Source organism: Dama dama, chromosome 20 (genome assembly GCF_033118175.1).
Source record: "Dama dama isolate Ldn47 chromosome 20, ASM3311817v1, whole genome shotgun sequence".
NCBI classification, from domain to species: Eukaryota; Metazoa; Chordata; class Mammalia; order Artiodactyla; family Cervidae; genus Dama; species Dama dama.
Window position 1 is genome coordinate 92,144,295 of NC_083700.1, and position 26,476 is coordinate 92,170,770.

At 40.4% G+C, this 26,476-nt stretch overlaps 2 protein-coding genes across 2 annotated transcripts in view; one reads left to right on the forward strand and one right to left on the reverse strand.

The window, feature by feature from the left end:
- C20H1orf185 (chromosome 20 C1orf185 homolog) overlaps positions 1 to 26,476 on the reverse strand; it is a 36,634-nt gene that overhangs the window by 3,735 nt on the left and 6,423 nt on the right. The window lies entirely within an intron of this gene.
- On the forward strand, positions 7,956 to 9,850 carry LOC133041370 (RAC-alpha serine/threonine-protein kinase-like). The gene has a single exon (XM_061121929.1). The coding sequence runs from the start codon at positions 8,040 to 8,042 to the stop codon at positions 9,480 to 9,482; it is 1,443 nt and encodes a 480-aa protein (XP_060977912.1). The 5' UTR covers positions 7,956 to 8,039; the 3' UTR covers positions 9,483 to 9,850.

Here is a 26,476-nt window from a genome sequence, read left to right on the forward strand (position 1 = left end):
AAATGTGTTGAGGTATCATCTGAAAAGAATGTGAATTGGCTCAAGAAGGCAGTCTCCAGGATAGGGAATGAAGGGTGAAACAGAGTTCAACAGGATTATTTCTCTCTACTCTCACTAACTTAGAATTGCTTGGTTAGAACTAGTGATGACAAAAAAAGTAATTACAATTCCTAGACTTACTCATCCTATTAACTAATAACAACAAAAAAGTAAATTCTGGCTGAAAGCTTTCATAAAAATGTGACTATTTTGAAGTCAATAAAACATCTGATCAAAAATGCATTTCAGATATGTTCTGGAAAGTGTAGTGGTGTAGTAATTCTCAAACTTAGGGCATCAGAATCACCCGGTATGTTTATTAAAAATGCAGTTTCTTAGACATAATATCAGACCACTAAAACAGATTATCAGGCAGTAGGGCTTACGAGTATCTATTGTAAACCACTCCATAAGTGATCTGATTCAGTTTTTCCTTAGACTACTAGATAAACGATGAGCTAATGCATAGAGTGTTTGGTATGCAGTGGGTGAAGATAGAGAGACAACACTGTCTCCTGTTACTGGGAACAGTGTTGGTACTCTGTGCTGACCTTCATTGTCCTGTTTGCCAAAAAGGCTTGATTAGGAGATACACACATACACACACACACACACACACACAGATATATATATGGAATATACATATAGATAGGATAACACATAAGCACATTTTTGGGAATATACTTTACTTTTTGATCATTTCACTTTTTATTAATACAAATGTCAGTATAGGTTCCTGACTTACCTTGCCTGGATCTAGGATCAAGTCAATATTTCCACATGGGCCTGCAGTTTAATCTAAGAAGTTCTGGAATCAAGTTCTGGACTATTCTATGCTCATGCCTACACACGGGCTTCCCTGGTGGCTCAGTGGTAAAGAACCCATCTGCTAATGCAGGAGATGCGGGTTTGATCCCTGGGTGGAGAAGATCCCCTGGAGAAGGAAATGGCAACCCACTCCAGTGTTCTTGTCTGGAGAGTTCCATGGAGAGAGGAGCCTGGTGGGTTACAGTCCATGGGGTTGCAAAGAGTTGGAGATGACTGAGAGACTGAACAACATATAAATTATATCTGAAACTGCTTTTCAGACTTTCATGTGCCTATGTATCACCTGGGGGAACTTGTTAAAATATAGATTCTAACTCAACAGGTCTGGGGTGGGGTCTGAGATTCTGCGTTTCTAACAGGTTCCCAGGTAGTGCTGACATTCTTGGTATGGGAACCATAGAGTAAGGTCCCTGATGTATTAAAATTCTACCCAAACTAGGGAATGACAAAATAGGCATTCTTATATGCTATATATATAAATATATAAACCACTAGACCATTCAGGTCTGACCTAAATCAAATCCCTTACGATTATACCGTGGAAGTGACAAATAGACTTAAGGGATCAGATCTGACAGAGTGCCTGAAGAACTATGGATGAAGGTTTGTGACACTGGAAGGTTTGTGACAGGAGGTAGGGCTCAAGATCATCCCCCAGAAAAAGAAATGCAAAAAGGCAAATTTGTTGTCTGAGGGGGCCTTACAAATAGCTGAGAAAAGAAGAGAAGCAAAAGGCAAAGGATAAAAAGAAAAGTACACACAGTTGAATGCAGAGTTCCAAAGAATAGCATGGAGAGATAAGAAACAATAGAATGGGAAGGACTAGAGATACCTTTAAAAAAATTAGTGATACCAACGGAACATTTCATGCAAAGATGGGCTCAATAAAGGATAGAAATGGTGTGGACCTAACAGAAGCAGAAGATATTAAGAAGAGGTGGCAAGAATACATAGAAAAACTGTACAAAAAAGATCTTCATGACCCAGAAAATCACAATGCTGTGATCACTCACCTAGAGCCAGACATCCTGGAATGCGAAGTCAAGTGGGCATTAGGAAGCATCACTATGAACAAAGCTAGTGGAGGTGATAGAATTTCAGTTGAGCTATTTCAAATCCTAAATGATGATGCTGTGAAAGTGCTGCACTCAATATGCCAGCAAATTTGGAAAAGTCAGCAGTGGCCACAGGACTGGAAAAGGTCAGTTTTCATTTCAATCCCAAAGAAAGACAGTGCTAAAGAAAGTTTAAACTACAGCACAATTGTACTCATCTCACACTCTAGTAAAGTAATGCTCAAAATTCTCCAAGCCAGGCTTCAACAATACATGAACCATGAACTTCCAGATGTTCAAGCTAGATTTAGAAAAGGCAGAGGAACCAGAGGTCAAATTGCCAACATCTGTTGGATCACTGAAAAAGCAAGACAGTTTCAGAAAAACATCTACTTCCTCTTTATTGACTATGCCAAAACCTTTGACTGTGTGGATCACAATAAACTGTGGAAAATTCTGAAAGAGATGGGAATACCAGACCACCTTACCTGTCTCCTGAGAAATCAGTATACAGGTCAAGAAGCAACAGTTAGAACTGGACATAGAACAACAGACTGGTTCCAAATAGGGAAAGGACTACATCAAGGCTGTATATTGTCATCCTGCTTATTTAACTCCTATGCAGAGTACACATGCGAAATGCCAGGCTGGATGAAGCACAAGCTGGGATCAAGATTGCCAGGAGAGATATCAATAACCTCACATATGCAGATGACACCACCCTTAAGGCAGAAAGTGAAGAAGAACTAAACAGCCTCTTGATGAAACTGAAAGAGGACAGTGAAAAAGTTGGCTTAAAGCTCAACATTCAGAAAAGTAGGATCATGGCATCTGGTCCCATCACTTCATGGCAAATAGATGGGGAATTAGTGGAAACAGTGGTGGACTTTATTTTTTGGGGGTTCCAAAATCACTGCAGATGGTGACTGCAGCTATGAAATTAAAAGACGCTTGCTCCTTGGAAGAAAAGTTATGACCAACCTAGACAGTATATTAAAAAGCAGAGACATTACTTTGCCAACAAAGGTCTGTCTAGTCAAAGCTATGGTTTTTCCAGTAGTTATGTATAAATGTGAGAGTTGGATGATAAGTAAAGCTGAGCACTGAAGAACTGATGCTCTTGAACTGTGGTGTTGGAGAAGACTCTCGAGAGTCCCTTGAACTGCAAGGAGATCCGACCATTCCATCCTAAAGGAAATCAGTCCTGAATAGTCATTGGAAGGACTGATGATGAAGCTGAAACTCCAATACTTTGGCCACCTGATGCGAAGAACTGACTCATTGGAAAAGACCCTGATGCTGGGAAAGATTGAAAGCAGAACGAGAAGGGGACCACAGAGGATGAGATGGTTGGATGGCATCACTGACTCGATGGTCAAGAGTTTAAGCAAGCTCCAGGAGTTGGTGATGCACAGGGTAGCCTGGTGCACTGCTGTCCGTGGGGTTGCAAAGAGTCAGATATGACTGAGCGACTGAACTGACTGATATAAACAGGTACAATTTTTTCTAGAGGGCAATTTAACAAATCCACTTCTAGAAAATTATTATGTCAGGTAAATAATTTTGGATTTACGTTAACACCCAGTTACCAGAATGTTCATCACAACACAGTTTAGCATTTTTAAAGTCTACAATGTAAAATTTTAAGAGTAAGGAAATATTTAAATATATAAGGATATATAGATATTAGTAAAATGAGTATTCTTTCAAAAATGATACTATAGATCAGAAGTAAGTAAAACTCCAAAAATGATTGGGATATATAAAAAAGACAAAGGAATAACCTTGAACAAGTGGCTCACTGGTTAAGTTTAGGAAAATTTGAGCAACAAATTAATAATAGTGATGGATTATAATCTGCTAAATAAAATAGAAATCCACGAATCTATACTGATAATAAAGCAGAAATAGATGTTTTTCTAGAATTCTCTTGCTTTTTTGATGATCCAGCAGATGTTGGCAATTTGATCTCTGGTTCCTCTGCCTTTTCTAAAACCAGCTTGAACATCTGGAAGTTCACAGTTTACATATTGTTGAAGCCTGGCTTGGAGAATTTTGAGCGTGTGAGTGAATTTACTAGCGTGTGAGATGACTGCAACTGTGTGGTAGTTTGAACATTCTTTGGCATTGCCTTTCTTTGGGATTGAAATGAAAACTGACCTTTTCCAGTCCTGTGGCCACTGCTGAGTTTTCCAAATTTGCTGACATATTGAGTGCTGCACTTTCACAGCATCATCTTTTAGGATTCGAAATAGCTCAACTGGAATTCTATCACCTCCACTAGCTTTGTAGTGATGCTTCCTAATGCCCACTTGACTTCGCATTCCAGAATGTCTGGCTCTAGGTGAGTGATCACACTGTCATGATTATCTGGGTCATGAAGATCTTTTTTGTATAGTCCTTCTGTGTATTCTTGCCACCTTTTCTTAATATCTTCTGCTTCTGTTAGGTCCATACCATTTCTGTCCTTTATCGTCCCATCTTTGCATGAAATGATCCCTTTGTATCTCTAATTTTCTTGAGGAGGTCTCTATTCATCAGGTGGTCAAATTATTGGAGTTTCAGCTTTAGCATCAGTCTTTCCAATGAACATTCAGGACTGATTTCCTTTAGGATTGACTGGTTTGATCTCCTTGCAGTCCAAGGGACAGATCAATTAGATGCACTGAAAACTGCAAAGCCTACAGCCAGATTGGTCAACAAAAAAAAGTGGAGCAACTTTGAGGAGATGCCTCATGTCCAAGGCAAAGGAGAAGCCCCAGCAAGACAGTAGGAAGGGCGAAATTGCATTTAGAATCAAACCCCATATTTGCCAGAGATGGTCAGAGGGCTCAAACAAACCTTGTGCCCACCAGGACCCAGAGACCCCACAGAGACTGAAACAGAACTGTGTTTGAGTGTCTCCTGTGGAGGTTTGGGTCAGCAGTAGACTGCCACATAGGCAAGGGCTCTGGGTGCAGCAGACTTGGGTATGGCATAAGCCCTCTTGGCGGAAGTCGCCATTAACCCCACCATAGAGCTGCCAGAACTTACACAGGACTGGGGAAATAGACTCTTAAAGGGCACAAACAGAACCTTGTGCACATCAGGACCCAGGATAAAGGAGCAGTGACCCCACAAGAGACTGACCCAGACTTGCCCATGAGTGTCCAGAAGTCTCCGGTGGAGGCGTGGGGCGGTGGTGGCCTGTTGCAGGGTTAGGGGCACTGAGTGTAGCGGTGCATGCATGGGACCTTTTGAAGGAAGTCTCAATTATCATCTTTATCTAAGCAAAAATGGCTATCTGAGGAGGCCTTACAAATAGCTATGAAAAGAAGAGAAGCAAAAAGCAAAGGAGAAAAGAAAAGATATACCCATTTGAATGCAGAGTTCCAAAGAATAGCAAGGAGAGATAAGAAAGACTCCCTCAGTGATCAGTGCAATGAAATAGAGAAAAACAATAGAATGGGAAAGACTAGAGGTCTCCTCAAGAAAATTAGAGATACCAAGGGAACATTTCATGCAAAGATGGGCTCAATAAAGGACAGAAATGGTATGGACCTAACAGAAGCAGAAGATATTAAGAAGACGTGGCAAGAATACACAGAAGAGCTATATAAAAAAGATCTTCATGACCCAGATAATTACGATGGTGTGATCACTCACCTAGAGCCAGTATCCTGGAATGCGAAGTCAAGTGGGCATTAGGAAGCATCACTATGAACAAAGCTAGTGGAGGTGATAGAATTCCAGTTGAGCTATTTCAAATCCTAAATGATGATGCTGTGAAAGTGCGGCACTCAATATGTCAGCAAATTTGGAAAAGTCAGCAGTGGCCACAGGACTGGAAAAGGTCAGTTTTCATTTCAATCCCAAAGAAAGGCAATGCCAAAGAATGTTCAAACTACCACACAATTGCACTTATCTCACATGCTAGCAAAGTAATGCTCAAAATTCTCCAAGCCAGGCTTCAATAATACGTGAACCATGAACTTCTAGATGTTCAAGCTGGTTTTAGAAAAGGCAGAGGAACCAGAGGTCAAATTGCCAACATCTGCTGGATCATCAAAAAAGCAAGAGAGTTTCAGAAAAACATCTACTTCTGCTTTATAGACTATGCCAAAACCTTTGACTGTGGATCACAACAAATGGTGGAAAATTCTTAAAGAGGTGGGAATACCAGACCACCTGACCTGCCTCTTGATAATTCTGTATGCTGGTCAGGAAGCAACAGTTAGAACTGGACATAGAACAACAGACTAATTTCAAATAGGAAAAGGAGTACGTCAAGGCTGCATATCATCACCCTGCTTATTTAGCTTATATGCAGAGTGCATCATGAGACACGCTGGGCTGGATGAAGCACAAGCTGGAATCAAGATTGCCAGGAGAAATATCAATAACCTCAGATAATGCAGATGACACCACCCTTATGGCAGAAAGCGAAGAAGAACTAAAGAGCCTCTTGATGAAAGTGAAAGAGGAGAGTGAAAAAGTTGGCTTAAAACTCAACATCCAGAAAACTAAGATCATGGCATCTGGTCCCATCACTTCATGACAAATAGATGGGGAAACAATGGGAACAGTGAGAGACTTCAGTTTTTTTGACTCCAAAATCACTGCAGTTGGTGACTGCAGCCATGAAATTAAAAGACGCTTACTCCTTAGAAGAAAAGTTATGACCAACCTAGACAGCATATTAAAAAGCAGAGACATTGCCAACAAAGGTCTGTCTAGTCAAAGCTATGGTTTTTCCAGTAGTCATGTACGGATGTGAGAGGTGGACTATAAAGAAAGCTGAGCACTGAAGAATTGATGCTTTTGAACTGTGGTGTTGGAGAAGACTCTTGAGAATCCCTCAGATTGCAAGGAGATCCAATCTGTCCATCCTGAAGGGAAATTAATCCTGAATATTCACTGGAAGGACTGACGCTGAAGTTGAAGCACCAATACTTTGGCCACCTGATGCGAAGAGCTGACTCATTTGAAAAGACCCTGATGCTGGGAAAGATTGAAGGTAGGAGGAGAAGGGGATGACAGAGGATGAGATGGTTGGATGGCATCACCAATTCAACGGACATGAGTTTAAGTAAACTCCGGGAGTTGGTGATAGACAGGGAGGCCTGGCATGCTGCAGTCCATGGGGTCGCAAAGAGTCGGGCACGACTGAGTGACTGAACTAACTAACTAACTACAGCCAGCACTGGCCACCAAAAAAGGGACCAATTCTTCTCCACAATAACACCCAATCACATATCATACAATCAATGTTTCAAAAGTTGAATGAATTGAGCTACAAAGTTTTGCCTCATCTGCCATATTCACCTGATCTCTTGCCAACTGATTACCACTTCTTCAAGCATATTGACAACTTTTTGCAGGGTAAAATGCTTCCACAACCTGCAGGAGGCAGAAAATACTTTCCAAGTTTGTTGAATCCCAAAGCATGGATTTTTGCAAGACAGGAATAAACAAACTTATCTCTCATTGGGAAAAATGTGTTGATTTTAATGGTTCTTATTTTGATTAATAAAGAGCTGTTTGAGCCTAGTTATAATGATTTAAAATTCACATCTGAAACTACAACTACTTTTTCACCAACCTAGTATAAACAACTCAAACATCTTTCAACTGATAAATGGATAAACAAAATATGATATAGGCATACAATGGAATATTATTCAGCCATGAAAAAGAATGAAATACTGACATATGTAATAACAAGGATGGACCTTGAAAATATTATGTCAAATGAAAAGGTAGATACAAGAGACCATATATTGCATATTTATAAGAAATTCCAGGGGGCCGAGCGCGGCGGGCGGGCGGCCGGCCCAGCGCAGCAGCGCAGCCAGCGCATCCCGAGGAGCAAGCCGGCGGCCGCGCACGAGCTCCGGGCCCGGCGGCGCGCAAGGCCCGCCCGAGCAGCGCCCGCTGCGGCCTCCAGCCCGGCCCCGGCCGGCCGGCCTGCGGGGATGCGGAGCAGCGGGCGCCGGAGGCCGCGGCCCGGCTAGGCCCGCGCTCTCGCCGGACGCGGCGCCCGAGGCTGTCGGCGGCCCGCTGGGCGCGGGGGTGGACCCCGCTGAGAGGCGCGAGAGTGAGGTCTGGGCCGCGTAGGCCCATGGGAGCCGCAGCAGCATGAACGACGTGGCCATCGTGAAGGAGGGCTGGCTCCACAAGCGAGGTGAGTACATCAAGACCTGGAGGCCGCGTTACTTCCTCCTAAAGAACGATGGCACCTTCATCGGCTACAAGGAGCGGCCGCAGGACCTGGAGCAGCGAGAGTCGCCCCTCAACAACTTCTCCATGGCCCAATGCCAGCTGATGAAGACGGAGCGGCCGCGGCCCAACACCTTCATTATCCGCTGCCTGCAGTGGACCACAGTCATCGAGCGCACGTTCCACGTGGAGACTCCCGAGGAGCGGGAGGAGTGGACCACCGCCATCCAGACGGTGGCCGACGGGCTCAAGAGGCAGGAGGAGGAGACGATGGACTTCCGGTCGGGCTCGCCCGGTGAGAGCTCGGGGGCCGAGGAGATGGAGGTGTCGCTGGCCAAGCCCAAGCACCGTGTGACCATGAGTGAGTTTGAGTACCTGAAGCTGCTGGGCAAAGGCACCTTTGGGAAGGTGATCCTCGTGAAGGAGAAGGCCACAGGCCGCTACTATGCCATGAAGATCCTGAAGAAGGAGGTCATCGTGGCTAAGGACGAGGTGGCCCACACGCTCACGGAGAACCGCGTTCTCCAGAACTCCCGGCACCCGTTCCTGACGGCCCTGAAGTACTCCTTCCAGACCCACGACCGCCTGTGCTTCGTCATGGAGTACGCCAACGGGGGCGAGCTCTTCTTCCACCTGTCCCGGGAGCGGGTGTTTCCTGAGGACCGGGCCCGCTTCTCCGGCGCGGAGATCGTGTCGGCCCTGGATTACCTGCACTCGGAGAAGAACGTGGTGTACAGGGACCTCAAGCTGGAGAACCTCATGCTGGACAAGGACGGGCACATCAAGATCACCGACTTTGGACTGTGCAAGGAGGGCATCAAGGACGGCGCCACCATGAAGACTTTCTGCGGGACCCCTGAGTACCTGGCCCTTGAGGTGCTGGAGGACAACGACTACGGCCGGGCGGTGGACTGGTGGGGGCTGGGCGTGGTCATGTACGAGATGATGTGCGGCCGCCTGCCCTTCTACAACCAGGACCACGAGAAGCTCTTCGAGCTCATCCTCATGGAGGAGATCCGCTTCCCGCGCACACTCAGCCCGGAGGCCAAGTCCCTGCTCTCGGGGCTTCTCAAGAAGGACCCCAAGCAGCGGCTTGGTGGGGGCTCTGAGGACGCCAAGGAGATCATGCAGCACCGATTCTTCGCCAGCATCGTGTGGCAGGATGTGTACGAGAAGAAGCTCAGCCCGCCCTTCAAGCCTCAGGTCACGTCTGAGACGGACACCAGCTATTTTGAACAGGAGTTCACGGCCCAGATGATCACCATCACGCCACCTGACCAAGACGACAGCATGGAGGGGCTGGACAGCGAGCGGAGGCCCCACTTCCCCCAGTTCTCCTACTCGGCCAGCGGCACGGCCTGAGGGGCCCGCCCGGCGGAGCTCAGGACACCGCCGCGGGCAGCCACGTGCTCCAGACGACGCTTCGGAGGATTGGGAGGAAGCCTCACATGGAGGATCTGTATTTAATGTTTTTTATTTCTGGATGTGTTTGGATGGAACCACAGCCACCCTCCAACACGGATGGGGAGGTGCCCCATGCTGTGGGCAGGGCTGCCCGCACTGGGGGCAGAGTGCCCCTGGCTGGCCAGCTCTGGAGGAAGACGTCCTGCGGTTTCTCTTAATTTATTCATCCAGTTCTCCAGACGCGGCCTCGGCCTTCGGAACAATTAGATTCCTGTAGGAAAACGAGGACTTCTGCAGCCGCGTGCACATGGGTCGCTGTGGGCCCTGCGTGTGGCCCCTCCGTCCGTCCGTCCGGCCAGCTGTCCCCGGCTGCCTGTCTCCCCCAGCCCCACAGCCCTGGAAGCTGTCTGACCGTTGGGTGCTGGCCCAGCCCCCTTCTCGCTCCAGGAGGGGCTGGGTGGAGGCTGCAGGAGGGCGGCCCCCAGGATCGGGCCGGCTGGGGCTCTGGCGAGATAGAGGGGCCGGGTGCCACCTGTTGCTGTCTGTGCGTCCTGGGGTTTCTGATCTCAGGAGAAAGCCCTCCCTGCGCCCCTTTCCCACTGGGACCGTCTCCCCGATGGCTCCCCTGGTAGCACTTGTCCTAGAAGCTTCACTCCCGCTGTCGCCCCGGCCCCGCCTGACGCCCTCTGCAGGGGCCATTGCTGCACCCAGTACGCCTCCCGGCCAGACGCTGCGCTGCACCAAGGCGTTTTTTTATACTCAACTTTAGTATTTTTACTATTATGAGACTTTCCCTCCAAATTCTTCAATAAAAATTGCTTTTCAACAACAACAACAACAAAAAAAAAAAGCAATTCCAGAATAAACAAGTCTATAGATATAGAAAGCAGACTAGTATTTGTCTAGGCCTAGGAGGATTGGAGGAAAATGGAGAGTCAGTGATTGCTAAGGGTATGGAGTTTCTTTTAGAGGTGATAAAAGTATTCTAAATTGATTATGAAGGCTGTTCTACAACTCTGTGAATATCTAAAAATTTCTGAAGTATACACTTTAAAAAGGCAAATTATACATTACGTGAACTATACCAGTAAAGCTGTTAAATATAAAAAAAAACAACCTAAAGCTAAGAAACTTTTAGAAGAAAATTTGGAAGCAAATTCTTGTGACCTAGGGTTAGGCTAAGAGTTCTTGGATATGACACTAAAACCATGATCCAAAAATGAAAAATGTATAACTCAACAACAAAAAGGCAAACAACCCAATTGAAAAATGAGCAGAAGGCCTAAACAGACATTTCACCAAGGAAAAAATAAAGATGGCTAGTAGGCACATGAAAAGATGCTCAATACTGCTAATATTAGAGAAATGCAAATCAACTACAATGAGGTACCATCTCACACCAATCAGAATGGCCATCATTAAAAAGTCTACAATAACAAATGCTGGAGAGGATATGGAGAAAAAGGAACCCTCCACTATACTGTTGGTGGGAATGTGAGTTGGTACAGTCACTGGTAGAAGACAGTATGAAAGTTTCTCAAAAAACTAAAAACAGAATTACCATATGATCCAGCAATCACACTCCTGGGCATATATTCAGACAAAACTATGGTTCAAAAAAGTACACACACCCTTATGTTCATAGGAGCACTATTCACAATAGTCAAAACATGAAGACAACTTAAATGTCCAATGACAGATGAATGGATAAAGATGACATGGTACATACATACAGTGGAATACTACTCAGTCATAAAAATAATGAAATAATACCATCTGCAACAACATGGATGCAACTAGAGATTATCATACTAAGTGAAGCAAGTCAGAAAGAGAAAGACAAATACCATATGATATTACTGCTATGTGGAATCTAAAATATGACACAAATGAACCTATGAAACAAAAACATAATCACAGACATACAGAACAGACTAGTGGTTGCCAAAGGGGAGGAATTATGAGGGAGGGATGGTACGGGAGGTTGGGGTTAGCAGATGTAAGCTTTCATACATAGAAGAGATAAACAACAAGGTCTTTTTGTATAGCACAGAGAACTATATTCAATATACTATGATAAACCACAATGGAAAAAAATATATTAAAAAGAATGTGTATATATGCATAACTAAATCATGACTTCCTAGGTGGTGCAGTAGTAAAGAATCCACATGCCAATGCAGGAGATGAAAGAGATGTGGGTTCAATCCCTGGATTGGGAAGATCCCCTGGAGTAGGAAATGGTAACCCACTCTGGTATTCTGGCCTGGAAAATTCCATGGACAGAGAAGCCTGGCAGGATACAGTCCATACAGTCTCAAAGAGTCAGAGAGTACAGAGCGACTGAGCACACACTCACACACAAATATGTATAACTGAATTACTTTTCTGTATAGCAGTAATTGAAACAGCATTGTAAATCAACCATCCTTCAATAAAAACAAAGCAAAAAGGAAAAATGGATAAATAAAAACTTATGCTTTGCAAACTCCTCTGTTGACAAGATGAAAGCACAAGTCATCAATTGGGGGAAAATATTTGTAAATCACATATCTGACAAGAGAGACTTGTATACAGAATATACACTCTAAATTAATCAGAAAGATAATCCAATTAGAAAATGCACAAGAAAGCTGAAGAGACTCTTTACCAAAGAAGATACATGATGGCAAATAAAAATATGAAAAGCTGTTCAACATCATTGCCCATTAAAGAAATAAAAATTAAAATCACTAAACATATTTAAATGGGCTTCCCCTGATGGCTCAGTGGGTAAAGAATCCATCTGTAATGCAAGATACACCGGAGACATGGGTTCGATCTCTGGGTCAGAGAGATGCCCTGGAGGAGGAAATGGCAACCCACTCCAGAGTTCTTAACTGGAAAATTCCATGGACAGAGGAACCTGGCAGGCTATACTCTATGGGATTGCAAAGAGTTTAACATGACTGAGGAAATGGCATACACACAAACAAATTTAAATGGCTAACATTTAAAATGCTAAGTATCAAATGATAACGAGGATGTGGAAACATGATTCTCTTATACATTACTGGTGGGTATGTAATATGGTACCATCTGCAAATCAATCTGGGAACTTCTTTTAAAAGTAATCATATTGGGACTTCCTTGGTTGTCCAAACGTTGAGTAGCTGCCTGCCAATGCAGGGGACATGGATTTGATCCCTGGTCTGGGAAGATTCCACATGCCACAGGGCAACTAAGTCTGTGCACCACAACTACTGAGCCTGCACACCCTACATCCTGTGCTCTGCAACAAAGAGAAGCCACTGCAGTGAGAAGCCCACGCACAGCAACTAGAGAATACCCTCAGCTCAGTGCAACTAGACAAAGCCCATGCACAGCACGAAGACCCAGCACAGCCAAAAAAAAAAGTATACACTTACCGCATGATCCAGCAACTGCATTCCTGGGAATTTATTCTAGAGGAACTAAAACTAATGTTTTCAGAAACACCTGTACACAAACAATCATGGCATGCTTATCTTGTAGTAGCTCACAACTAGAAACAAATCAAATATTCCCCAGTGGATAAATGGTTAAGCAAACTGTAGTATATCCACACAATGTTATACTACTCAGCAATTAAAAAAGAAAAAATATTGATACATGCAGTGCTATGGAGGGATGTTAAGGGCATTATGCTATGTGATGAAAACCCAAGCTCAAAAGGCCATAGAGCTATAGGATTCCATTTATATAAAGTTCTAGAAATGAGGCAATTAGAGAGATGGAGGACAGAATCACAGGTTAAGGAAAAGGAGGGAGGGTGTGACAATAAAGGCTAGTATGAAGGAGTTTCTTCATGGTAATGAAACAGTTCTGTATGTTGATTGTCATGGCGGTTATACAAATCTATGTATATGATAAAATGTCATAGAAATATATACAAAAACAACAAAGAGTAAGTATGTGCAAAAATTGGTAAACTTTGAATAGGTCTGTAATCTAAATTTTCTGGTTTTGATAATGTATACTTAAAAGTATACTTTTCATAAAGTATACTTATATAAGGTGTTGTCGTTGGGCAAGTGGGTAATTGGTATATAGGGCATCTTTGTAATTTTTTTGCAACTTTTGATTTTCAATTCAGAATAAGATAAATCAATTGTATTTATATTTACCAACAACAAAAATTGGGAAATAAAAAATTTAAATCAATACTACTTATCATAGCATAAAAACACCTATAAATAGGGCTTCTCTGGTGACTCAGTAGTAAAGAACCCACCTGCCAAAGCAGGAGAGATGGGTTTGATCCCTGGTCTGGGAAGATCTCACATGGTGCAGAGCAACTAAGCCTGGGAGCCACAGCTGCTGAGCCTGTGGGCCTCAACTACTGAGGCCCACGTGTCCTAGAGCCTGTACTCCACAACAAGAGAAGCCACTGCAGTGAGAAGCCCATACACCACAACGAACAGCAATCCCTCTTGCCACAACTAGAGAAAAGCCCGCACAGTGATGAAGACCCAGTGCAGCCAAAAATAAATAAAATTATATTAAAAATACCTATACTTACAAATAAATCTAAAAAAGAAATGTGAAGGACTTCTATACTGAAAACAATGAACTAAAATAAAAGATTAGCTCAATAAATCAAATTAGTAAGTTTAAAGAAGTCAACAAGAATAATATCCTCATAGATTAGAAGAATCAATAATATTAAGATATCCATTCTTCCTAAGTTGACTTATAGATTCAATGCCCAGTCCAATAAAAATTCAAGCAGGCCTTTTTAAAGAACTAAACAAGCTGCTTTCTAAATTATATGGAAAAACAACACACCTAGAATAGTCAAAATATTCTTGAACAAAGAAAAACAAAGTTGGAGGATTTACTATACTTGATTCCATGACATAACACTACAGCAATCAAGACAGAAGAGTATTGTTTAAGAACAAATAGTTCTCTAAAAAGAATATAGAGTTCAACAAATAACCCAATACATATAGAGTAGATTGATTTTCATTCAAAGTGACTAATTAGTTCAATTGGGAAAGAATGTCTTTTTAACAAAATTTTCTGGAACAATTGGATATGCAACTTGACCTGTACTTCACAGACCTAAACATAAAACCCAACACTATACAGCTAAGACAAAAGAAAATATAGACTATTTTTGCAAACTTAGACAGGTAGATATTTATTAGACAGATACAAATTTCTTTTACCATGCCAGGTATTTTTCCAAGAAAAATACCAAAAGTTTTTACTAAAAGTACACAAATATTTACAGAAGCCTTACTCATACTAGACAAAAACTGGAAAAAAAAAAACTCAAATGTCCCTCACTAAGAATACATAAACACGTTATTATATAATCATATAATAGAATTGTTGTTCAGTTGCTAAGTTGTGTCCAACTCTTTGTGACCCCATGGATTGACTGCAGCACACCAGGCTCCCCTGTCCTTCACTGTCTCCCAGAGTTTCCTCAAATTCATATCCATTGAGTTGGTGATGCTATCTAACCTTCATCTGCCACTCCTTTCTCCTTTTGTCTTCAATCTTTTCCAGCCTAAGAGTATTTTTCAATGAATCAGCTCTTTGCATCAGGTGGCCAAAGTACAGTAGAACGCTACTTACCAATAGAAAGAACAAAGTTTTAACATATAAACTAACATAGACGAATCCTAAAAATTTGTAGTAAGTGAAAGCCATTTGTAAAAGGTATATATTATACAATTCATTTGCATGAAATCCAGACACAGATTAAAACTAAACTTTGCTGATATAATCAGAAAGTGCTTGCATGGAATGGTTAGAGGAACTGACTGGAATGGGACATACGGAGACTTTTTCAGGTGTAAATATATTCTGTATCTTGTTTTTAGTGTTGTTTAAATGCATATACAATAGTGGAACACCTAAGGTCTTGCATTCTATTGCTGGTAATTATACATCAATAAAATATTTTAAAAATCATATCAAATTTGACTTCAGTGGTATTCTTCCCCCCAAATCCATAACTAGTATAATAATGAGAAAAAATCAGATAAATCCAAATTGAGGATGTAAAACATACACGACAGTACTCCTCAAAGTTATAAGGCTCAGATAAAAGAAGGAAAGATGTAGATACAGTCACAGAGTGGAAGAAATTAGAGATAAATGCAGTGTGTTATCCTGGATTAGGTCTTGAAGGAGCAAAAGGAAATTCATGTAAAAACTGGTGAAACCCAAATAAAGTCTGGAGCTTGGTTACTAGTGATGTATCAATGTTGGTTTCTTCAGTTCAGTTCAGTTCAGTTCAGTTACTCAGTCGTGTCCAACTCCTTGAGACCCCATGGACTGCAGCACACCAGTCTTCCCTGTCCATTGCCAACTCCCAGAGTCTACTCAAACTCATGTCCATCGCATTGGTTTCTTAGTTTTGACAAAAATATCATGGCAAAAAGATTTTTAACATCAGGGGAAATAGGTAAAGTACAAGACAATTCTATACTGTATTACTTTTGTCACTTTTCTATAAATCGAAAACCATTCCAAAATACTTTACTTAAAAACCATATCATAAAAACATAAAAAATGTTTCCCAATAATAAAAACTAGTATAGGCCAGGAAAGGATTGGACTGGGAGTTTAGAATTAGCAGATGCAAATTGGTATATACAGAATGGATAAACAGCAAAGTCCTACTGTATAGTACAGGAAACTATGCTCAATATCCTGTGATAAACCATAATGGAAAAGAATATGAAAAAGAATATGTGCGTATATATATATACACACACATATATACACACACACACACATATACATATATATAACTGAATCACTTTGATGTACAGTAGTAATAAATATAACACTATAATTCAACTATACTTCAATGAAAAATGAACTTTAAAAAAAGCTAGTATAAGATGTGAAAGATTTTAAAGCTTTATTTAAAGATATTAAAACCAGGTTTTCTCAAATTGATCTAAAATTGCACTAGAGTTTCCCTCAAAATCCCAAAAGAATATTAGTAAGTGCTATTAGGCAATTGAGCAAACATATGAGAAAAAGTGAAACTGGGTTGCTATTTATACCAAACACAGAAATAAATTCTAGATTGATTAAAGATCTATATAGTCAAAACAATAAAACTCTTGGATGACAACATAGAAGAGTATCTTTATGACTCTGCAGTAGGGAAAGAAATAAATAATAAAGGAAAGGGCTGAGAAATTAGGTTACATTAAAAGTTAAAGAACTTTTTTATTCATCAAAACAAACCATAAAATAGTGAAAACAAAAACAGAATCAGACTCAGAGACATAGAAACAAACTTATGGCTACCAAAGGGGAAAAGTTGAGGGGGTAGGAGGAGGGATAAATTAAGAGTATGGGATTGGAGACTGGTGTGGAGATCATAAAGGCGGGAAGCCTTAGGGGGGTGGTCCTAAGATGGCAGAGGAATAGGATGGGGAGACCACTTTCTCCCTGACAAATTCATCGAAAGATCATTTGAACGCTGAGCAAATTCCACAAAACAACTTCTGAATGCTGGTGGAGGACACCAGGCACCCAGAAAGGCAGCCCATTGTCTTCAAAAGGAGATGTTTTATCATTGGTGCAGTATGGATGGAGAAGTCTTGAGGCTATTGTAAGAATAAGACTGAAAGCCAGAGGCAGGAGGCTTAAATCCAAAACTTGAGAAGAACAGAAAACTCCTGACTCCAGGGAATATTAATTGACAAGAACTCATCCAAAAGCCTCCATCCCTACACTGAAACCAAGCTCCACCCAAGAGCCAACAAGTTTCAGAGCAAGACATACCAAGCTAATTCTTGAACAACACAGGAACATAACCCTAAGCATTAAAATACAGGCAGCCAAAAGTCACACCAAACTCACAGTCACCTCAAAACTCACTACTGGACACTTCATTGCACTCCAGAGAGAAGAGATTCAGCTCCACCCACCAGAACACTGACACAAACTTCCCTAACCAGGAAACCTTGACAAGCCACTCGTCCAACCCCACCCACAGGGAGGAACCTCCACAATAAATAGGAACTACAAACTTCTAGCATACAGAAAGGCCACCCCAAACACAGCAATCTAAACAAGATGAAAAGGTAGAGAAATATTCAGCAGGTAAAGGAACATGATAAATGCCCACCAAACCAAACAAAAGAGGAGGAGATAGGGAGTCTACCTGAAAAAGAATTCAGAATAATAACAGTAAAAATGATCCAAAATCTTGAAAACAAAATGGATAAATAGTCTGGAGACAAGGATTGAAAAGATGCAAGAAATGTTTAACAAGGACCTAGAAGAAATAAAAAAGAGATAATGAATAATGCAATAACTGAGATCATAAACACTCTGGAGGGAACCAACAGTAGAATAACAGAGGCAGAAGATAGGATAAGTGAGGTGGAAGATAGAATGGTGGAAATAAATGAAGCAGAGAGGAAAAAAGAAAAAAGAATTAAAAGAAATGAGGACAACCTCAGAGACCTCTGGAACAATGTCAAAGGCCTCAACATTTGAATCATAGGAGTCCCAGAAAAAGAAGACAAAAAGAAAGGACGTGAGAAAATACTTGAGGAGGTAATAGTTGAAAACTTCCCTAAAATAGGGGAGGAAATAGCCACCCAAGTCCAAGAAACCCAGAGAGTCCCAAACAGGATAAACCCAAGGTGAAACACCCCAAGCCACATATTAATCAAATTAATGAAGCTCAAATACAAAGACCAAATATTAAGCAAGGGAAAAACAACAAATAACACACAAGGGGATTCCCATAAGGATAACAGCTGAACTTTCAATAAAGTTGAAACTCTTCAGGCCAGAAGGGAATGGCAGGACATACTTAAAGTGATGAAAGAGAAAAAACTACAACCCACATTACTGTACCCAGAAAGGATCTCATTCAAATATGAAGGAGAAATCAAAAGCTTTACAGACAAGCAAAAGCTGAGGAAAACTCAGCACCACCAAACCAGCTCTTCAACAAATGCTAAATGATCTTCTCTAAATAGGAAACACAGAAAAGGTGTATAAACTTGAACCCAAGACAACAAAGCAAATGGCAACAGGATCATATTTATCAATAATTACCTTAGATGGGTTGAATGCCCCAACCAAAAGACAAAGACTGGCTGAATGGACACAAAAACAAGACCCTTGTATATGCTGTCTACAAGAGACCCACCTCAAACCAAGGGACACATACAGATTGAAAGTGAAGGGCTGGAAAAAGATATTTCATGCAAATGGAGACCAAACGAAACCAGAAGTAGCAATACTCATATTAGATAAAATAGACTTTGAAATAAAGGCCATGAAAAGAGACAAAGAAGGACACTACATAATGATCAAAGGATCAATCCAAGAAGAAGATACAACAATTGTAAATATATATGCACCCAACATAGGAGCACTGCAATATGTAAGGCAAATGCTAACAAGTGTGAAAGGGGAAATTAACTGTAACACAATAATAGTGGGAGACTGTAATACCCCACTTACAACTCTGGATAGATCAACTAAACAGAAAATTAGCAAGGAAACACAAACTTTAAATGATACAGTGGATCAGTTAGACCTAATTGATATCTATAGGACATTTCAAATCAAAACAATGAACTTCACCTTTTTCTCAAGTGCACGTGGAACCTTCTTCAGGATAGATCACATCCTGGGCCATAAATCTAGCCTTGATAAATTCAAAAAAACTGAAATCATTCCAAGCATCTTTTCTGATCACAATGCAGTAAGATTAGATGTCAACTACAGGGAAAAAACTATTAAAAATACAAACATATGGAGGTTAAACAACACGGTTCTGAATAACAAACAAACCACAGAAGAAATCAAAAAAGAAATCAAAATATGCACAGAAACGAATGAAAATGAAAACACAACAACCCAAAACCTAGCACTTAAAAGTAGTGCTAAGGGGAAGGTTCATAGCATTACAAGCTTACCTCAAGAAACGAGAGAAAAATCAAATAAATAACCTAACTCTATGCCTAAAGCAACTAGAAAAAGAAGAAATGAAGAACTTCAGGATTAGTAAAAGGAAAGAAATCATAAAAATTAGGGTAGAAATAAGCAAAGTAGAAACAGAGGAGACTATAGCAAAAATCAACAAAGCTAAAAGCTGGTTCTTTGAGAAGATAAACAAAATAGACAAACCATTAGCCAGACTCATCAAGAAAAAAAAGGGAGAAGAATCAAATCAACAAAATTAGAAATGAAAATGGAGAAATCACAACAGACAACACAGAAATACAAAGGATCATAAGAGACTACTATCAGCAACTATATGCCAATAAAATGGACAACTTGGAAGAAATGGACAAATTCTTAGAAAAGTATAACTTTCTAAAACTGAACCAGGAAGAAATAGAAAATCTTAACAGACCCATCACAAGCACAGAAATTGAAACTGTAATCAGAAATCTTCCAGCAAACAAAAGGACCAGACGGCTTCACAGCTGAATTCTACCACAAATTTAGAGAAGAGCTAACACCTATCCTACTTAAACCCTTCCAGAAAACTGCAGAGGGAGGTAAATTTCCAAACTCATTCTATGAGGCCACCATCACCCTAATACCAAAACCAGACAAAGATGCCACAAAAAAAGAAAACTACAGGTCAATATCACTGATGAACGTAGATGCAAAAATCCTTAACAAAATTCTAGCAAAGAGAATCCAACAACACATATTAAAAAGATCATACATCATGACCAAGTGGGCTTTACCCCAGGGATGCAAGGATTCTTCAATATTTGCAAATCAATCAATGTGATACACCACATTGACAAACTGAAAGATATAAACCATATGATTATCTCAATAGATGCAGAGAAAGCCTTTGGCAAAATTCAACATCCATTTATGATAAAAAGCCTCCAGAAAGCAGGCATAGAAGGAACATACCTCAACATAATAAAAGCCATATGTGATAAACCCATTGAAAGCATTTCCCCTAAAGTCAGGAACAAGACAAGGATGCCCACTCTCACCACTACTATTCAACATAGTTTTGGAAGTTTTAGCCACAGCAATCAGAGAAGAAAAAGAAAGAAAAGGAATCCAGATTGGAAAAGAAGAAGTAAAACTCTCACTGTTTGCAGATGACATGATCCTCTACATAGAAAACCCTAAAGACTCCACCAGAAAATTACTAGAGCTAATCAATGAATATAGTAAAGTTGAAGGATATAAAATTAACACACAGAAATCCCTTGCATTCCTATGCACTAACAATGAGAAAACAGAAAGAGAAATTAAGGAAACAATTCCATTCATCATTGCAACGAAAAGAATAAAATACTTAGGAATAAATCTACCTAAAGAAACAAAAGACCTCTATATAGAAAACTATAAAACACTGATGAAAGAAACCAAAGATGATGCAAATAGATGGAGAAATATACCACGTTCATGGATCAGAAGAATCAATATAGTGAAAACGAGTATACTAACCAAAGCAATCTATAGATTGAATGCACTCCCTATCAAGCTACCAACGGTATTTTTCAGAGAACTAGCACAAATAATTTCACAATTTGTATGGAAATACAAAAACCCTCAAATAGCCAAAGCAATCTTGAGAAAGAAGAATTGAGCTGGAGGAATCAACCTGCCTGACTTCAGACTATCTACAAAGCTACAGTCATCAAGACAGTATGGTACTGGCACAAAGACAGAAATATAGATCAATGGAACAAAATGGAGAGCCCAGAGATAAATCCATGCACCTATGGACACCTTATCTTTGACAAAGGAGGCAAGAATATACAGTGGAGAAAAGACAATCTCTTTAACAAGTGGTGCTTGGAAAACTGGTCAACCACTTGTAAAAGAATGAAACTAGAACACTTTCTAACACCATACACAAAAAGAAACTCAAAATGGATCAAAGATCTAAATGTAAGACCAGAAACTATAAAACTCCTAGAGGAAAAACATAGGCAAAACACTCTCTGACATAAATCACAGCAAGATCCTCTAGGACTCACCTCCCAGAATATTGGAAATAAAAGCAAAAATGCACAAATGGGGCCTAATTAAACTTAAAAGCTTTTGCACAATGAAGGAAACTATAAGCAAGGTGAAAAGACAGCCTTCAGAATGGGAGAAAATAATAGCAAACGAAGCAACTGACAAAGAATTAACCTCAAAAATATACAAGCAGCTCATGCAGCTCAATTCCAGAAAAATAAATGACCCAATCAAAAAATGGGCCAAAGAACTAAACAGACATTTCTCCAAAGAAGACATACAGATGCTAACAAACACATGAAAAGATGCTCAATAGCACTCATTATCAGAGAAATGCAAATCAAAACCACAATGAGGTACCATCTCACACCAGTCAAAATGGAGGCTATCAAAAAGTCTACAAACAATAAATGCTGGAGAGGGTGTGGAGAAAAGGGAACCCTCTTTCATTGTTGGTGGGAATGCACACTAGGACAGCCTCTATGGAGGAGAACAGTGCGGAGATTCCTTAAAAACTGGAAATAGAACTGCCATAGGACCCAGAAATCCCACTCCTGGGCATACACACTGTGGAAGTCAGAACTGAAAAAGACACGTGTACCCCAATGTTCATCACAGCACTGTTTACAATAGCCAGGACAAGGAAGTAACCTAGATATCCTCAGCAGATGAATGGATAAGAAAGCTGTAGTACATATACACAGTGGAATATTACTCAGCCATTAAAAATAATGTATTTGAATCAGTTCTAATGAGGTGGATGAAATTGGAGCCTATTATACAGAGTGAAGTAAGTCAGAAAGAAAAACACCAATACAGTATATTATCGCATATATATGGAATTTAGAAAGATAGTAACAATGACCCTATATGTGAGACAGCAAGAGACACAGATGTAAAGAACAGTCTTTTGGACTCTGTGGGAGAAGGCGAGAGTGGGATGATTTGAGAGAATAGCATTGAAACATGTATATTATCATATGTGAAATAGATCGCCAGTGCAGGTTTGATGCATGACACAGGGTGCTCAGGGCTGGTGCACTGGGATGACCCTGAGGGATTGGATGGGGAGGGAGGTGGGAGGGAGGTTCAGGATAGGGAACACATGTACACCCATGGCTGATTTATGTCAATGTATGGTAAAAACCACTACAATATTGTAAAGTAATTAGCCTCCAGTTAAAATAAATTAATTTAATTAAAAAACAAAACAAATAATTATTAAAAAAAGAGTATGGGATTAACAGAGATACACCACTATATATAAAATAGATGGACAACTAGGATTTAATGAATAGCACAGGGAACTATATTATTATCTTCTAATAACCTATAATGGCAAAGAATCTGAAAATTTAATGTATAATAAATATATGTATATAAGCTGAATCACTTTGTTGGATACCTGAAAGTAACACAATATTGTAAGTCAACTATACTTTACTTTAAAAAACAGTGAAAACAAAAGCCAAAAGTGGATGAAGGTATCAAAATTCACATAACTGACAAAGGAATAGGTATCCATTTATATAATATTTATATAATTTATATTAATACATATAAATTTATATTAATATAAACTTTTAAAGTTTCATGAAAAAAGATAAATAGAAAAAGGGGTAAAAAATCTGAACAGGCATTTTACATAAGAGAAATTAGTAATGGCCAATGATCTTTAGTAAAGACAATCACTTCATTTTTTGGCAGGAAAATACAAATTAACACTATAGTGAGATATCAAGAGAATGAGAAGACAGGACACAGACTAGGTAAAAGTGTTTCGAAAAGATATAGCTGATAGAAGATTGTTATTCAAAATGTACAAAGAACCCCTAAAACTCAACAATAATAAAACGAACAACCCAATTAAAAATTGAGCAAAAGATCTGAACAGACACCTCACCAAAGAAGATATACAGATGGCAAATGAACATATGAAAATATTATTATCATCATATATTATTAGGGAAATGAAAAATAAAAACAACAAAAACAATTACATGTCTATTCAGTTCAGTAGCTCAGTCGGGTCCAACTCTTTGCAACCCACGGACTGCAGCACGCCAGGCCTCCCTTTCTATTACCAACCCCCGGAGTTTACTCAAACTCATGTCCATTGAATTGGTGATGCCATCCAACCATCTCATCCTCTATCGTCCCCTTCTCCTCCCGCCCTCAGTGTTTCCCAGCATCAGAGTCTTTTCAAATGAGTCAGCCCTTCTCATCAGGTGGCCAAAGTATTGGTGTTTCAACTTCAACATCAGTCTTTCCAATGAACACCCAGGACTGATCTCCGTTAGGTAGACAGGTTGGATTTCCTTGCAGTCCAAGGGATTCTCAAGAGTCTTCTCCAACACCGCAGTTCAAAAGCATCGATTCTTCGGTGCTCAGCTTTCTTCATAGTCCAACTCTCACATCCATTCATGACTACTGGAAAAACCATAGCCTTGACTAGATGGACCTTTGTTGGCGAACTAATGTCTCTGCTTTTTAATATGCTGTCTAGGTTGGTCATAACTTTCCTTTCAAGGAGTAAGCGTCTTTTTAGTTCTTGGCTGTAGTCACCAACTGCAGTGATTTTGGAGCTCCCCAAAATAAAGTCTGTCCCTGTTTCCACTGTTTCTCCATCTATTTGCCATGAAGTGATGGGATCGGATGCCATGATCTTTGTTTTCTGAATGTTGAGCTTTAAGCCAACTTTTTCACTCTCTTCTTTCACTTTCATCAAGAGGCTCTTTAGTTCTTCTTCACTTTCTGCCATAAGGGTGGTGTCATCTGCATATCTGAGGTCATTGATATTTTCCCAGCAATCTCGATTCAAGCTTGTACTTCCTCCAGCCCAGTGTATCTCATGATGTACTCTGCATATAAGTTAAATAAGCAGGGTGACAATATACAGCCTTGACGTACTCCTTTTCCTATTTGGAATTAGTCTGTTCCATGTCCAGTTTTAACTGTTGCTTCCTGACCAGCATACAGATTTCTCAAGAGGCAGGTCAGGTGGTCTGGTATTCCCATCTCTTTCAGAATTTTCCATAGTTTATTGTGATCCACAGAGTCAAAGGCTTTGGCATAGTCAATAAAGCAGAAGTAGATGTTTTTCTGGAACTCTCTTGCTTTTTTGATGATCCAGCGGATGTTGGCAATTTGATCTCTGGTTCCTCTGCCTTTTCTAAAACCAGCTTGAACATCTAGAAGTCCACAGTTCACGTATTGTTGAAGCCTGGCTTGGAGAATTTTAAGCATTACTTAACTAGTGTGTGAGATGAGTGCAATTGTGTGGCAGTTTGAGCATTCTTTGGCATTGCTTTTCATTGGGATTGGAATGAAAACTGACCTTTTCCAGTTCTATGGCCACTGGTGAGTTCTCCAAATTTGCTGGCATATTGAGTGCCACACTTTCATAGCATCATCTTTTAGGATTTGAAATAGCTCAGCTATATGTATATGCCTATTACAATGGTGAAAATACAACACTGACACCACTAAGTCCTGGTGAGGATGTGGAGCAACAGAAACTCTCATTCATTGCTGGTGGGGATGCAAAATGGTACAGCTACTTTGTCAGGCAGTTCAGGTGGTAGATCCATACATTCTATGCTGATAAAGGTCCACATAGTCAAAGCTATGGTTTTTCCAGTAGTCATATATGGATGCGAGAGTTGGACCATAAAGAAGGCTGAGCACTGAAGAATTGATGTTTTCAAACTGTGGTGTTGGAGAAGACTCTTGAGAGTCCCTTGGACTGCAAGGAGATCAAACCAGTCAATCCTAAAGGAAATCAATCTTGAATATTCATTGAAGGACTGATGCTGAAGCTGAAGCTCCAATACTTTTGGCCATCTGATGTGAAGAGCCAACTCTGGAAAAGACTCTGGTGCCAGGAAAGATGGAAGGCAGGAGGAGAAGGGGATGACAGCAGATGAGATGGTTAGATGATACCACTGACTCAATGGACATGAGTTTGAGCAAACTTAGGGAGATGGTCAAGGACAGGGAAACCTGGTGTGCTGCAGTCCATGGGTTTGCAAAGAGTTGGACACCACTGACCAACAACAGATCCATACAATGGAATATTAGTCAGTGCCAAAAGAAATGTGATATCAAGTTTTGAAAAGACAGAGAGCACTTTAAATGCATATTAATAAGAAAAAGAAGCCTGAAAAGGCTACATTCTGTATGATTCCAACTATACGACATCCTAGAATAGGCTGGAAACATGGAAACAGCTAAGTGACTGCTGGTTGGATGATCCTTCCTTTGAACAAGCATGGAACAAGATCTTTAGGGTAGTAAAACTATTGTGTGTGATGCTATTAATATAATGTTGCCCACATATCTCTCTCCGTCTGTCCCTGTTTTTCTGTGTGTGTGTATGTGTGTGTGTGTGTTTCTGTCACTACATACATGTCAAAACCCTTAGAATGCTGGATTCAAGAGTGAATTGTAAGAGACAATGGACTCTGGGTGATGATGTCTCAATGTAGATTCATCAGGAGTAACAACTGTACCACTCTGGTGCAGGATGTTGATAGTAGAGGAGGCTGTACTTGAGTAGGGGTAAGGAGTATATGAGAATGCTATACTTCCTCCTTAGTTTTGCTGTAAGCCTAAAACCTCTTGGAAAAATAAAGTCTACTAAGAGAAAGTTATAGTGAGATACTATTACACATCCATCAGATTGTTAAAAACTTAGTAGCCTAAAAATATCAGGTCTTGTTGATATGAAGCAATCCTAGCAATTTTATATGCCTTAGGGGAATGTATGTTGACAGAACTGCTTTGGAAAATAATTTGAATTTATCTAATAATTTTAAACATGCACAAATCCCATGAGTCAGTGATTCCAATGTTAGGTACATTCACCATGGAAATTTCCTTAAAAAAACAGCTGAAAACAATTTAAATGTTTATAACATAAAACTTGACATATTCATATAACAGAACACCACATAATAAAAAGAACAATGAATAATCAGTAT

Bases quoted from the DNA above. Each gene is read 5' to 3' on its own strand.
- LOC133041370 (XM_061121929.1), top strand. From the start codon at position 8,040: ATGAACGACGTGGCCATCGTGAAGGAGGGCTGGCTCCACAAGCGAGGT.